At 40.7% G+C, this 15,449-nt stretch overlaps 1 protein-coding gene across 14 annotated transcripts in view; it reads left to right on the plus strand.

Moving 5' to 3' along the window:
• ZMIZ1 (zinc finger MIZ-type containing 1) overlaps positions 1–14,064 on the plus strand; it is a 482,416-nt gene extending 468,352 nt beyond the window's left edge. For 9 of the 14 annotated variants that reach the window (XM_067539605.1, XM_067539657.1, XM_067539648.1 and 6 more), the window contains 4 exons: positions 89–169; positions 2,497–2,660; positions 8,311–8,559; positions 12,126–14,064. In XM_067539605.1, the coding sequence (XP_067395706.1) occupies positions 89–169; positions 2,497–2,660; positions 8,311–8,559; positions 12,126–12,233 (602 nt within the window). In that variant the 3' untranslated portion in view covers positions 12,234–14,064. The remainder of the gene's footprint in view (positions 1–88; positions 170–2,496; positions 2,661–8,310; positions 8,560–12,125) is intronic. The other 5 variants (XM_067539667.1, XM_067539675.1, XM_067539725.1 and 2 more) reach the window with 3 other exon arrangements.
• Positions 14,065–15,449: the final 1,385 nt, after the last annotated feature.

Below are 15,449 nucleotides of genomic sequence, written 5' to 3' on the forward strand. Positions count from 1 at the left end.
CCCCAACACAGTTCCCTTCATCTTGCTTTCTGTCCATTTCCTCCATCTCTCCCTTTGGTGACTTCCTTTCCCTGTTCCCACTCTACAGAAGGCCACATACTGCTGAGGGTGATTACCATGGAGAAGCTTGGGCCAGTGGGCTGCCGTCTGAGCCTGCAGTCCTGTACATGTAAGCTTCTCCATTGGCCAGCTTCATTAAGGGCCACGGTGGGTGCAGGGACAGAAGGGGGCAATTTTTACAGAACCATACACTGCTTTGCTGAGAGGCACAGGAGTGTTTTTGCATTAGGAAGTCCAGTTTGGATCATGCAACCTTTTCCACCACCACATGCCCCAAGGTCGGGAAACACTGAACTAAATACAGGTGGTGGAGGTATCTGTTCAAGAAACTGGTATATTGAGACTGACTAGATTATAGTGACAGGTTGTAGTTCAAATTCTTAAGATATTATTGTAAAACTAAAGACAATTATCTTTGCAGTGATATGATATGACTCTCAGTAGTCTCAGAAAAGCTAGGGTCCAACTCTTCATGCCGTCAGAATTGGTTACAAGACAATAGATGTGCTTCTTACAGGCATTTTGGAGAGAAAACATATTACATCCATGATGTGGTTAATTTGCTCCAGTGATTGTGAGATCAATAGCAGATTATCCAGTTTTTTGAATTATCAAGCAGATGAACAAACACTATAGCAATGTCATGGGTACTGCATCACAAAATGGGTTTCACTCATTCAATAGGGATCAGTCACTTATTTTGGGTTTTGTTCTCAGCTCTTTCACTGACTGTGACACCTCACATTACACATAGTCATGCAGTGTGCCTGAGTGCTTAAAAGCATTTAATGTCCTCTGATGCAAGGCACTGTAGAAGAAGCAAGTAGTAGCAATAGTAGTACTTGGATGTGAGTAGTTTAGTTTTAGTTATTTATTGCAATACTTTCCAGTATTGCAGTAAACATACTGCAATATGTTAGTAATACAAGACCTCACTTCAGATCCCTGCCATTAAATCTTTCCTAAGAAGTGGGGTGTGACTAGCTATGTTCGGTGAGATTTATCCGGTTTGCAGATTAGCAACATGAGAATTAGCAAGGCTCTACAGCAGTTACATGATAGATCAAAGTCCCAGCTTCTTTGAGAAATATTCTTACATGGCTAACGACTTCTATTCCTCTGAGATTAAACTTCTGCTTAAAATGAGCTGTGCAGAAGAGCAAATGATGCAGATACTTCATTTTGTCAAACTACCTGCTTGACTTGAAATTTTAAAGCTGCTCTACTTCAGCTGACAAACTGCAAACAAGCTCCAAAGCCGTTGTATTATTTCAGTGCTCAGTGTGATCCCATTCGGTGGCTTATATGAAATAGGTTGGTAGCTTGAGTTCAGTTTCTACTGTTCATATCAAGTAAACCACCAGAGTTTGCACCAGTTGGAAGTCTTAACAGAGACACCCTGGATAGAAAAGGAGACAGAGAGTGAACTTACATGTACACTTACAGAGGGTCTGTTTGCAAGACAGTCAGAGCACATTAGCTGGGGTGGTGTGGGACAAAAACACACTGGTCCTTAACCATACAGTACTTTATCTGCAGACAAAGAGAGGGTTTTATTCTTCAGATCTGGCAATTCCTCATCTCTCATCAGCTCTAAATTCATTTAAAACTAGATGAGCGAGGGCTAAAACCAAAACATTTATTTTGAAACCCCCTGGAACTTTTGTGCTTCAAGGAACCCAGTCTCAAACCAACCTGGGTTTCGTTTTCGAAACGCGTTAATCTTCCATTCGGAATGTGCACTTTGTGTTTTAAAATGCTGGCCACACTCAGACTGTAACATTGCAGATGAAAGGAATAAATGCCTTAAAAAAGTAGATCATTAATGTTCTATTTTCCAAATGACTCAGTGAATTTTATTAGGTTTTGTGAAAACAAGGAACACGATAGCACAGACGTGAGCCAAAGCATTGAGGCCTCTTCAAAACTGCATCGTGTATGGTGTTTCAACCATTTATAGGGATGATCTTTAGGAACAAAGACATCCGTCAGATTTGAACCCATGTCCCCAGAAGTGGAATATCCTCCAGGATCATATGTCTTCCCTAATGTGTATTGTTTTTTTCTCTTTTCTTAAGCGAATGTGCTGAGTTGAAGTGGTTGCCATCTAAAATACCAGCATTCGCAAAGTTGCCATGTGAATGTTTCTGAACTACTACAGTTACCCCTTGTTCCTAGAATAGGAAGTTACTATGTAATATCAATTGGTGAACGGTTACTTTCAATGGAAGATGACATACAAGAGACTAGTTTGTTCATTTTTTTTTTCTCTTCCTCTACTTTGCTTTAGTACACAGAACACAGTTCCACAGTAAGAGGCCAAACCACTGCCATGCAGCTCTGTGCAGTGTGAATTGCAGTGTTGAGGGAGCAGTGTACAAAAGCTAAGAGTCTCTTTCACAGTAACTCTTTTTTTTTTTTTTTTTGGCTTTTTAGGCAACAGTTACCAAGGTCACGGCAATTTCGATTTCCCTCATGGGAATCCTGGTGGAACTTCGATGAATGACTTCATGCATGGGCCACAGCTGTCTCACCCTCCAGACATGCCCAGCAGCATGGCAGCTCTTGACAAACCCCTCAGTCACCCCATGCAAGAATCAGTAAGTAACCTTACACCAGAGCGTTCTGTTTTTCTCCTTATGCAGGCTGGGGTGTTGCAGCACCAGAGGAATCTGTATCGGATTGTGAGCTGTTCGTATCTCTTAGTGGGTTCCCCATGTCAGTTCTTGAAATAGATAAATCCTGGAAATAGAGTAGGAAGTGCCACTTTTAGTGCTTGGGGCCTGTGAAGCAGCAGTTCTGAGCTTTTTGAGTTGTCACTTAAGCTTGTTTATCTGAAAGAAGCAACCTGCTCCAGTATGTTAATCACAGTGGTTTGCACTGGCACAGGGAATATGTAGGCTTCATTCCCAGTCTTTCATTCTCTAGCCCAGCAGGGTCTGTAAACATCCATCCTCAACAGAGAGTCTGTTAAAGCCTGGCATTGACTAGCTTGAAAACAAGGGCGCTGCCTTGTCTGCCCTTTGTCCTTTGGAACAGAATTTTGCATCCCCACATTGTGACATTACATCCTATCCAAGGTAAACTGAGGGGGGGGAGGGTTTAAACAGCATGTACACTGCTCTGGAGAGTAGCTTGGACAATGAGAGGTAAACCTGTGGATTTTAAAAATACATGCCAACTCTGCTCTGAGAGAATGTCAGTTGTTGAGGAGAGAAAAAAACCGAGAATGCTTAGGTCTCAGATGGAGACAAAGGACCCATAATGGGGACGGAGCTTGTTCATTTCAGAACACTGGATTGTGGCTATTTCATGCACAGAACTTTATATCCAGGAAATACAGTACTGCAGCAAGAGTGGCAGTAGAAAACCTATCAGCAGCACTTAGCTTTTAGGCTTGGCTAATCATCTGTTTTAACTGCAACAGTAAAATTTAATGTGTGTATATATATCCCCCTCTGTATTTGTTTAAGTAATAGGGTAGGAGCTGTATATCATCTGGCACAGTGTTACATGCAAAGGAAGAACGCACAGCTTGACATGTCAGATGTGCAGTGTCTTTAGTGAGTGTTATGAAACACTTTGACAGGGTGTAACATGGACATGTGGTGGCAGCTGCTTAGGACAGGTGTCCTTATTCAGTGTCTCCTCTAGAGGGCAGCAGGTTTTCCTGAAAGAGGGTGGTGGGGAACTAGGAAGGCGATAATAAAGGGATAAGAGAAGCGGGATCTTAGAACAGAACAGAGTGAACAGAAGCCTGGCTGCAGAGAAGTCCAGAAACCATAGCGCCTTTGTGAATGGTAGGTTAATAAAGCCATAGTGCAAGACATACATACAAGCCTTGGCAAACCAGCTTGTTGAACTGTCCAGACTATCTGTATCACAGCCAACTGAATAGCCCTAAAATATAGTAGAGAGATGATTTGCTACCAGCAAGAACTATCCAAAGCAACTACCCCTTTGTATAAAGGCTGCAGGGACTTCTGCTGTGCCTCCAGCTACGAAACACTTCAAACAAGAGCCCTAAGCTAGCCAGTGCAGATTGACTTCGTCAAAGTTAAGCAATGTCACTGCTCCTCTAGTTGGCCCAGTGACATTTCACAAGATGTGGCAGAAGATTCTCAAGGCAAGTGGCTTGATATTAGAATGTACAGCTTGAGGAGCTGTGTGGCCTTCTGTAAGCTAAGAGAAAATATTAAGGGCAAAGATCTCTCCAGTCTCTGGGCTTCAGTTGGTGCAGGAGACTGAAGGGGCAATTATGGAGCAATTTACAGCTCATTGATTTTGGGGGCCAGTTTGTGAACTAGTTACTCATACTAGCTGGTAATTGGTGAAATAGAGCTTTGCTTTGCCTTCTTCCCCATCAGGACATGCACTCTATGCTGGAGATGGCACCTAAAGTAGGGTCCATCAGGTCTATGTCAGCTGATAGTTCCTTTCTGCACATGAGGGGGATTCTCAGCTGACAAGTTACGGCCAGTTTCCACCTCCCTTGCATTGCCTGAGTAACACTAGGAAATCAGATTGGATTTGAGAATCTTTCCCTAAATCTTCAGATATTTCCCATAGAAGAGGTTATGTTAGGGTTCTAATTCAGCTATTTGATTTATTATAAAGTATCCATTTTCATCCGTGTCTTTCTTCCTCTTCCCTCCCTTAAAATAATAAATCTTGGCTTGGCTATAGCAAGCATTCAGGAGAGATTGCTTTAAGCTCACAGCTTTCCAGTAACTGCATTCCATTGCACAGACCCATAAAGTGCATACCTGAACTGGACATCAGGACATTAAAATAACTAAGTAACACACTGCATGATAAGAGATGTATTAACATAAAAAAATCAGTTACTGAGTGGTTTGTGTGTGCTATTTGCCTTTAGCGCTATGCAGATAGCTTGTTCATTATTCTGCTATTCACTTAGAACTGTGGTTCCCAACCTTTTTGGCTTGAGGGCCACAAATACAATTTTTACAACCCTGAAGGGCCACCAGTCTCCACCAGCAGCCCCACCTCTCCCTTCACGGCAGCCAGAGAGAAGGAGTTCAGTGAGCAGAATTTCCCGTCCCCCTGACTACAGCAGGGAAACCGCCTGGGCAGTGGCTCCCTTCTGCAGCCAGAGGGACGGGAGATCAGCACTCCCCTCCCTCTGGCTCAAGCAGGGATCCAGGCTTTGCGTGTTCCCTGCTACAGCCAAGGAGAGGAGAGCACTGATCTCCCATCCCCTCGACTGCAGCAAGGAGCCTGCACCGGCAACGCGCTCCACCTGGGTACTTAGGCAGCGGCTGCCTTCTGCAGCCAGGGGACTGGAGATCAGTGCTCCCTCTGGCTCTAGCAGGGACCCCCCAAGCGTAGGGACCCAGGCGGAGTGCTTTGCCATGCTCCCTGGTACTGCCAGGGGGAGGGAAGTGCTGATCTCCTATCCCCTCAGCTGCATGACATTTCAGAGGTTGCAAACAAGTTTTAAGGAGAGTGATTTCAGACTAATTTCAAGCCTATTGTTTTTAAAGGCAGAGGGGAAGAAGAATTCCATATGGCTGTGATACCCAGATTAATAATGTACATTCAGCAGCACTGTGACATACTGCAGTGAGATCCAAAGGAGTGCTGAATGTACCTGCTGGTCCTTTTTACACCATCAATTTTCCATTGAGGTCAAAGGGATATTAGGTTTTGGCTGGCATTTTCAATAGCCGAGAGGTGTACTTCCTTGAACATAGTGTCAGTCTTATGAATATTGTGTCAGTGCTGTTTGGTGCGATTAAATTGTAGAAGGGGCTGCATCTCTATTTCTGTTATAAACTGCTATTTTATAGATGTGTATATCTCCATCTTAAGTTATAGGAGTGTAAAAACCCAGAAAAGTGTCTTAGAAGTCTTTGGTGCGCACACACAAGGCTATAAAACAAAAGTAGTTTTGTTAGAATGTGCATCCTGCTATTTTATAATGTGGATTAGTGTCTTTTGAGTTATGAGGGCAGGGACATGAACAAATTAAAGATGTCTGAGTAATGTTTAGAAATGCTGCATCCTGCTTTTGCATCCCCATGGGCTTTTCACAGGTAGATTTGATGGAGTTTTATGGTTTTGGGTGAATAATACACTAAATAAGGTGCATTTAAATGTCTGTCTGAGACACGAGTTCACTTTATAAACAGCACTCAAATATAGAGATAGACACTGGTCTATAATGCAGCTTTTTTGGATTCCCTGTCCCTTGATGATGTTATGAACAATCAGTGTCCATCCAGCAAATAGCTTAGGCACCAAAATATTTATTTGACCTGCCCAATAATCCACTTCTTAAAATATTGCCTAAAATGTTTCTCTGCTCTGAAGTGTCTATCTGAGAACACAAGAATGCTTCTTGGTTTAAATAATTGTTTTTTTATAACTTTCTAGCAATTATTATAGCACGACTAATACTGTTGTACCTTTTGGGTTTAAATGGCATAAATTAAACAGGATTCCAAGATAATCATATTTTTAAAAGATCTTCTTTCCCATTTTATCAACACTACTTTGAATTATTAAAAATAAATATTTTTTTAAATCTAGCTTGGTTTTCCTGTTGTACATTTATTCACTTTGATAGATATACACTGACTGTCCAGTTTCTCTTGCATTTCATAAAGTTATTGGCCTTGTCAATCATTTACAGTAAGGCCTGTAAAGGTATAACTACATGAGTGGGGATGTGATTTTTTTTCCTGATAACATTATATCAGTAGAATCCTTACTGTGGGCACAATTCAACTGGCATAAAGGTGCTTTATACCAATATATAGCTTATTCCCTTTTTTATATGGGAATAACTATACTGACATAACAAAGTCCACACTTGAGGAGGTTATGCCACTTTAACTATACTAGTATAATTAAAGGAGTGAAATTTTTATGTTCACAAGGCCTAAAGCTCCTGGCAGTGTAAGTGGGCCTAAATTACAGTTACACCCACTTTCAGCACTGTTTACATAGCCAGAATAATGTAAAGGGACCTCTGTGTAAATGACAGTCAGGTCCACTGGAAATCTAAAATACAAACGTTTGGAGAAATGTCTTTAAAAAAAATTGGTTTCAGTTATATTTTTGACTACTGTAAAATATTTCTATTAACATTAGCTTTTATAATAAACCTCCCTTTAAATCTCCAAAATCAAATGTTCCAGCTAAATAACCTGACAATTCCCTTTGAGGCGAAAGGATCAATTCTGACAGAGTTTTGCTGGCTGTTTTTGGTTTGTGTCGGATTATTTTCATGCTGTTGTTGTTTGCATTTGCTCTTTTATTTCAGCTCTACTTTGTGGCAATATGTAGCATTCCTCAAAAAATGTTCACATTTGCTTATCCATCTACCCAATTAATGTGAGCACACTGGTTTCATGAACATTCATGCACTTTTTTTCTCATGGCACCAAGGTCAAGTTCCCAGGAACATGCCAACATTAAAGGTAGCATGTAAAGGAAGGGGGGGAATAGGGCTTGTGCCCTTTGATTGCTTCTCTTTGATGTGAATAAAAGAAGAAATGTTTTTATTTTATTTTTCCCCCAAACAGGGTTTTGAAGAATTGTTTCATTTGGGGGCTTAGGATTTTTTTCCATAGAGATGTCCACAGTGGCAAGTCCTCAACTTCTCGGTTTTTGAAAGAGGACTTCTTGGATGACCCAGATGTGGACTGGGGAACTTTCTCAGCCCTTAGCTCAAGGGACAGAGGTCCCTGATAAAGAAAAGTTTTCTGCCAGGTGTTTTTAATTAAGTAATAACCAGAATGGAATAGAATGTTGTTAAAATTGCCGTGTTAACAAAAATAGGCTTAAAGATCACTTGTCTTCTCAATTAATCAAATTTCCCTTGACTAGCTTCTTTGATTTTACCATCCTCCTATTTCTCCAGTCATCCATAGACCCTTTCAGGAAAAACAGGGTCAACCATCCCTGGACTATTTATGCAAAGAAATAAGCAGAACCTTCCTACCCTGCTCTTTTCTCACTTCTCAGACTTCATTTACCCATCATGAAGAAGCAAATAAATAGCACAAATCCAGTGTGTCTCTCCCTCCCCCCCACTTTGCAGAAAACCTTTAAAGAGGCAAACATTTCCTCTGATACTGGGATGTGGGATTCTCTTTTCTGATGGCTTTTTTGTTTTGTTTTGTTTTAACATTCAGCTGAGGAATTTCATTTTCTTCAAACACCTTGAACACTCTACCTTGTGGCCTCACTTTCTTTTCCTGCTTTTTTCCTCCTTCGCAGATCCCTCATCCTGGCAGCACTGATCAATCCCATAGTTCCATGCAGCAAGGTTTGCACGTACCTCACCCCAGCAGCCAGTCAGGGCAGCCATTACATCACAGTGGTCCTCCTACCCAGCAGTCCCGGCAGCCGCCACAGGCCGCTTCTAGCAACCATCCACACAGTGACCTGACCTTTAATCCCTCCTCAGCCTTAGAAGGTCAGGCTGGTGGACAGGGAGCATCTGACATGCCGGAGCCCTCACTGGATGTAAGTTTGTGTCATACTATCATCTGCAGAATGTGCTTCATTTCTGAGAGATGGCGAGGGAGGGGAGGGAGAGGGAAGGGCAAACCGCTTTCACAGCACATGTCATCGTTTCATGCATTGTTACATGAACTGAATCACCCCAGCTGAGACGACAGGCACTCTTGGCTTGCTGAGAAAACCTGTTGTAGGCAGCTGCATGACACGCAAGCCATACCTTCTTCCTAGGGAGGGTGCTTTCACGGGGCCAAGCTTCTCTCAAGAGAATAGACCGTTTAAGCATCTGATTTGGTTTTTTTTTTCTTTGGACCGGTGAGCCTGTATATTAAGGACTAGATCCTGAAATCACCAGAGACCCTGAAGTCACCATAGTTGCACTGCCCCAGGGGCGGACCATGGACTGAGAAAGTCACAATTCAGAGCCTGCTTCCCCCTTGCTCCTAGGGCATAGTAATCTGTGCCAAGCTGGCATCATTTATCATCCCTCTCCATGCGAACTGGTGCTCTGGTGTCCAGGTGGAAACTTGTTTCTGCCCACTCTCCATCTGCCTATGCGGTAGCCGCCCGGCAATGGTTGCTCTCCTGTACCATGCGCTGATTGGCCCTAAGGGTAGCCGCTGAAAGGGAGCAAGTAAAGAGAATGCCTTTTGTCCCTTTACTCCCCCGTTTGGTTGCTTACGGCAGCTCATGTCTGAGTCCTGAATCACTTCTGTATCTGGTTTTAAGGCAAATCATAATCTTCTGTTTCAAACAAGGTTAAGGAGTTAGTTTATTTGTCTCCAGAAACCTTTCTGGTCAGCCAAGCACTTCTTCAAACATGTATTTCTTAATGCTAGGGTTGGGTTGGGTTTTGAATGCCTTGCCCCGTGCTTGGATTTTCAATCTCTATTGCAAGTTCAATAGATGATGTGATTATAACTTTTAAAGAAGTGCTTGCTGTTGTGCTGCAAACTTACACATGTATTTGTTGCTCATGTGCTTTTAAATGTTCTCTGTCATAGAACAGCACTGTGTCTTTAAATAGCCTTAAAAAGGAGGAGGGGTGGAAGTAGGATAGACTCAAGACATTTTGGTCATTCCTCCTTTAAGAAGTATGGAAGTTCTAGGTGGGTCAGTTTCTAACTGTGAGCCAGATTCTGCTGCCTGTTCTCATCACATGCTCACGATTGAAGAAGCCCTTGGGGAATGCATCTTGAGGGGCAGCTGCTGAACAAAGCCATTAAAGACCACGTTCAAATAGTGTTAATGGGTCACACGAACAGCTAGGCTCCTTCTTGTTTAGGTAACATGTTTAGGTAACATAAAGAATGCTCTTTTGGTGTAGGCATTAGGCACTCATTCTTCAGGGATGATCGGAGTATAAAAATCTGGATAGACAGTGATGGTTATCACTGATAAAATCATGTTGGATTCTTGAAGAGGCCCTGAAATTACTTTATGTAGGTAATGAGACAAGTACTGCAGAAAGGTTAGTCGGAGTTCTTTGAAACATGGGTGGAAATTCATTAGGTTAAACATTTTTGATGGCTTTAGCCTTTAGTGAACATGTTATGAAGTAACGATTGGATAAAAATGCCATGCAGTGTTTGTTATCAGTGAACTAAAAGCTAACTTCAAAATACAAAATGGCTATTAAGCTAGCATGGTGTACTCATGTTGGGCATAGTAACCTGCTTCAGTGTGGCTCAGTATGATGATTCCCAGCGCATGAGAATTTCTCTTCTGTACAAAGATCTACATTATCCAGATATAGATGTAGATCTGTTCTTGTGTTTATACAGCAATTCAAGACACTCTAGTTTTCAGAAGCCTCCTTTTTACAAGCTTAGACAATGTGCCAAGATACCTTGTAACTGGCACAAATAACTAATCCAAGATTATGTTTACACAATAATTCACTGTGGGCCACATAGATATAACTGCCTGGTTTCAATCATATACTAATGACTCCCTGATCTTTTTTACAACTGCTTTGTTATTTTAAACGCACGCCCAAACTTGGAAAAGTATGAGTTGGGGGACAGCGGAGAGAGAGATTTTTTAAATCTATCCCCGCCTCAGCAACATTAAGTTAATTCTTTAGCATTAATTAATTATAAGGTCTTGAGAGCAGGGGCCTTCTTTTACTCTGTACATCACTGTGCGCAGTGGGACCACAATCCTGGACAGGGCCCTCTATACAGAACTGTAATACACATTATACTGAAGTATGGAAGGGCTGCCTGTCATTGCCCAGTAGTCTTTGTGGTGATGATGCTTTTCTTATGTTTAATGCATGTTCCTGAATATCAGGGAGATGTTTTAAGAATAACAATTATTTCCTCTGTGAGATGCAACTTTTGTAATCATCACAATCATACTTTTAAAAAGCAAATAAAAAAAGTACAATCTTTGTGTTTCTCATAAAACTTACTTTACATTTCATTTTAAAATATTGAAATATAAATTTACCGGTTTGAAGTTAGGGAATGAAAGCTTGTATTTGCCTAAGAATACTAAAAATATCTGAGTGTAATATTAATATACACAGTGTAATTTATTAAAGTCTAGCTTTTGCTTATGTAGCATTTGATAAAAGCATAGCAACCACAAGTGTGCATCTGAGCTGCTGCTCCATTTGTTGAAGTAATCCATATTTTTATCTTGGCACTAAGAGAACCTTGAATATAAAAATTGCATATTACATACTCCTTTTCACTGCCACGGTTGAAATTTGTCATTTTTGCTTTTTACCAAGAAACTGTTAGGAGCAGACTAAACTGTAAAATGTCACTGGTTGTGAAACTGACTAGTTAAGATTCCAAAAAAGGGATCTGAATGGAATTTTGAAGAAGAAATTTTCCTTGTTTGAAGCATTATGTCAGTGGGAATATATCTCAAAATATTTCTGCAGTTACTCTTCAAAAGCTGTAGTGAATAATGAGTGCTCTCTGCTGTCCAATGGGGGCATAATGCCTCGGAGCCATTAACACAGCATGGGTCACCTAGAAGATACTGCTGCCGATTCATCTTTCCGAGCAGATATGCATAATCCTCTTTTGCCTACTTAAAAAGCTGAAAGATAATTGTTGATCAAACTTAGTGCCTGTTTAGAGTATATATTTACATATAACTTTTACGATTGCTCCCAATGAGAAAGCCATATACATGGGCAAGAAAAGCCTTTGCAAAAATCACCAGCAACCAGGGAATAAATTGTAACCCGTGGAGTAAACTCACTTTGTTCTGCACATAAGGAATTCATGTTAGGGATGTTAGCCTAGAGACTGTAATTGCCACACTCCTGGGATGACTGTAATTCTCGTGTCATAAATAAAGTGGATTATACAAGCTTTCCCAGTCAAGAGATCAGACTAGACAATCACAGTGGTCCCTTCTAGCCTTATCCTATGTGAAGTGGCTATAAAATCTTGATACTATGCCATCTTAATTTATCTTGTTTATGCTTTGGATTTGTTCTGATGTAGATACATTACAGTCGGTTTCCAGGTATGTGCAGTTTTTAATCCCTTGTTCTGCCAATCTGTTTCCGGTACCTTTAATTTTCCTTTTAACTTTATATTTTGTAGCTGCTTCCAGAACTCACAAACCCAGATGAGCTGCTTTCGTACCTGGACCCTCCTGATTTGCCAAGCAATAGCAATGACGACCTTCTCTCTCTCTTTGAGAACAACTGACAACCCTATGTATTTTCCCACCCCCTCACTTGTCCACATGTGCGTACCTGCACAAAGAGGAATCTTGTCACTCCCTTTCCACAGAAAAACCAACAAACTCATGACTCAGTCGAATGGTGCACTCCCTGCTTTCTTCATCTCAGAACTGGTTTTGTCAGCTGACTGAAAGTGACGGGAGAAAAAAAAAAAAAGAAAGGAAGAAATGCGGTGATCTTCTAGACTGCCACTACCTGTCACAACGAAGCATAGACAATAGTGCAGCTAGTGGAAACTCCATTCATTGTTAATCCTACAGAGAGAGAGTTCTGTGATACACATAGTGTGAAGTATACTGGCAAGAACCAATCTTGGCAAGGAAACAAAAGGCAAAAGAATGGAACTGTCCCAATTGACTGGTCTCAGAATGTCCTTCCAATGAGTGTTTTTCCATTTTTTTGAAACCCTTCCCTTGCTTTCCCTCCTCAACTGCAGATTTGTGTTGGCCACACACACACAAGAAAAACAAACAAACAAACATCTAAAACACCAAAAAGCACAAATAATACAATAAAAGTCAAAAAGTAAGGAAGAAATACATCAAAGGGAGACATCTGTGTAGCTAATGTTTTGTCTTCAGTAGAGGAGTCCTGAGAATCTCCAGGCTGCAGACAGTGTGTGTTTGTGTTTATAAAGCGCAGGAATCTGCAACACCTGTTCGCAAGGGATCCCTCTGCTTAAACACACAGACTTGGGAAAAAAACGTTTAATTTTTTTTTATTTTAATTTTTTGTTGTGGTTTTGGTTTCCAATCACTACCATTTGTGACTGTGTTGTTATCCAATTATTGAGATTATATTTTTTTCCCATGTATCCATACAAAGCAGAAAAAGAGCAGGGAGGGAGTGTAAAAAGTTCTTTATCACCCAGAGCCTTCAGTGTGCTCTGTGCGTTAGATCCTCTGTACTGCACAATACATAGCAGGACAAGCTGGGTGGAGGCAGGGAAGAAGAGCTCACACTGCTGGATGGGGAAGTAACATCATTCGTGGCATTTAAAAAAAAAAATCAACTTGAAAGGAGCATGGAAATTGGACAGACACCTTAGAGCTTCTCTTTTGTTTTGCTTTGTGTTTTGTTTTCAAGACTGTTACAAGTAATGTAGCTCCCCCCCCCGCCATCCTGCTTTTTTTTTTTTTTTTTTTAACTCTTTAGGAGCCAGGATGTTTTACTTTTCAAGAAGGATGGGCATGGGGAGAAGTAATTGTTGGTAGGTTGCTATTGCCCTCAACAGACCCTACTGCCACAATCACTCTCTTGCCCCTGTGATCTGTGCTTCGCATGTGGTTGCTTCTCCTGCATGAGCTTCCTATTGCTTCTGTGCCCATTTTTGTGCTCTCTCTCTCTCACTTATAAATTATGTACAGTAGCTGTGTAAAAAGTGCATGTGTGCCAACGTTGCCCTCGTGGTGCGACATTTCAGCTTTTGCCCACTGTACAGTTATTGCTTTCTTTGTTACTAAAGCAAATTTGACCACCCCCCATCCCATCAAATAGCCCTTTAGTTGTTCTGAACCATACGTTTTAAACTTAAGTGCCAGATGGAATTTTGTTAGGATTTATTTTTGTCTGTTTGAATATGTAATCACGCCCCCTTAGTTTGTAATGCTGTAAATCGCATGACACGTGCTTACAATTCTGGATTTTCTTTCCTCACCAAAGTCATATTTGTAAATTCTTTGCATATTTTTGTTAACATTTCCCACTACTGCTGTACATGCGTCGTGATATATATATATGCTAGTTCGCAGCACCTTGCTGTAGATATTAAAGGAAATGGCAGTTTAGTTCTTTTATTTTCCAGTAGGCATATTGAATTTGTCAAACATTTTATGTAGAGACGTTCCCACGCTTATATTTTTCCTGTTTTACTTTTTTTTTTTTTAAAGGCGTTGTTCATTATGCAAAATCAATTATTTTAAGAATTGCTATTGTAAATACCTTTGTGAATATTTTAGTATCATCTTTGATAATATTCAACAATTTCATCATCTGGTTATCCTTTTGCTGGTGTTTTTAAATACCTTGTCTGGGGGAAAAAATGGGTCCTTCCAAAAAAAAAAAAAAAAAAGTAGGGTTCTTTAACAGAATAAGGGAGCATTTTTTCTTTGATAAATTAGCCCAACCTTCATATCAATTTCTCAAATGAACTGATATACATCAGGCAGTACCTGGGCAAGCAGGATCCAGCTCTGCCATGCAAACTGAATAATAGGTGATTTCCCGGGGCATACAAAATAATCTTAATTGACTGTGTAGGTGATTATGGGCTGGTTAGTGGCAGACATTTTGCCTAAGTCAGCAGAACCCGTAGAGCCAGCCCGGAGAACAAGTAAACATGCACTAAAGCAAGCAGCAAGTATATAAAGTACAATATTTATATAATTCTTTTGATGCTCCAGGCTTTGAGATTGGAGCTCTCTAACACTCAAGGGTGTTGGTGGGTGGGGGAGGGAAACAGTACAGTATGTATGATTCTGCCTAGAACTGTCTTTTTCTTATCCAGACTTGACCACTTGTAGAGGATCTCTGCAGAATGTTAAAGATATCTTGGTATAATACATGGTGACATGGTTGTGGTGTGGTGCCACTCTCACACAATTGGTAGGAAAGACCATCCTTCAATTACCAATATGTTTTATAGCTGGTTTTACTGTAGTAGTTTTCCCCCTGTATTTTTGCTGCATCATTTATATAGGTGTTGAAGTCATTTGCATGGGCAGATAATGATAAACTGAATTTGTATTGCCTTTAGGTATTTGGGTTTTTTTTAGTCATAGATCTTGGAATAAAAGAACACTTCTCACTCTGAGTTGGAATTGGTTGCTCGGATTCTGTAATTGATTCTATTATTGATTATTTAGTTGCTCTACCCTGTTGTTGCTGGAGCAGCTGACTAAATCAGTCACCTGAAATGATTTGTCTATTAAAATGAACATAAGCATTTCAAAACAGATAAGTTCAGGATTGATCTGTTGCTAATTGGTGGTTGTCTGACTGTCTCATGTAGACATACCTGTTGGGAAATATAAAGAGAAAAACTCACAGAGATGGCAACATGGTTTTCTACTTTGTACATTAATAACAGAATTAAATGGACATTTTAACAATTGCAGATTTTAAGCCTACACAAACACTTGGTTCCTAAGAAAAAGTGACACTATGATTTTTTTAGCCATTA

The sequence above is a fragment of the Emydura macquarii genome, unplaced genomic scaffold (genome assembly GCF_026122565.2).
Source record: "Emydura macquarii macquarii isolate MOO-44397 ecotype Brisbane River unplaced genomic scaffold, CSIRO-AGI_Emac_v2 contig_67, whole genome shotgun sequence".
NCBI lineage: Eukaryota > Metazoa > Chordata > Testudines > Chelidae > Emydura > Emydura macquarii.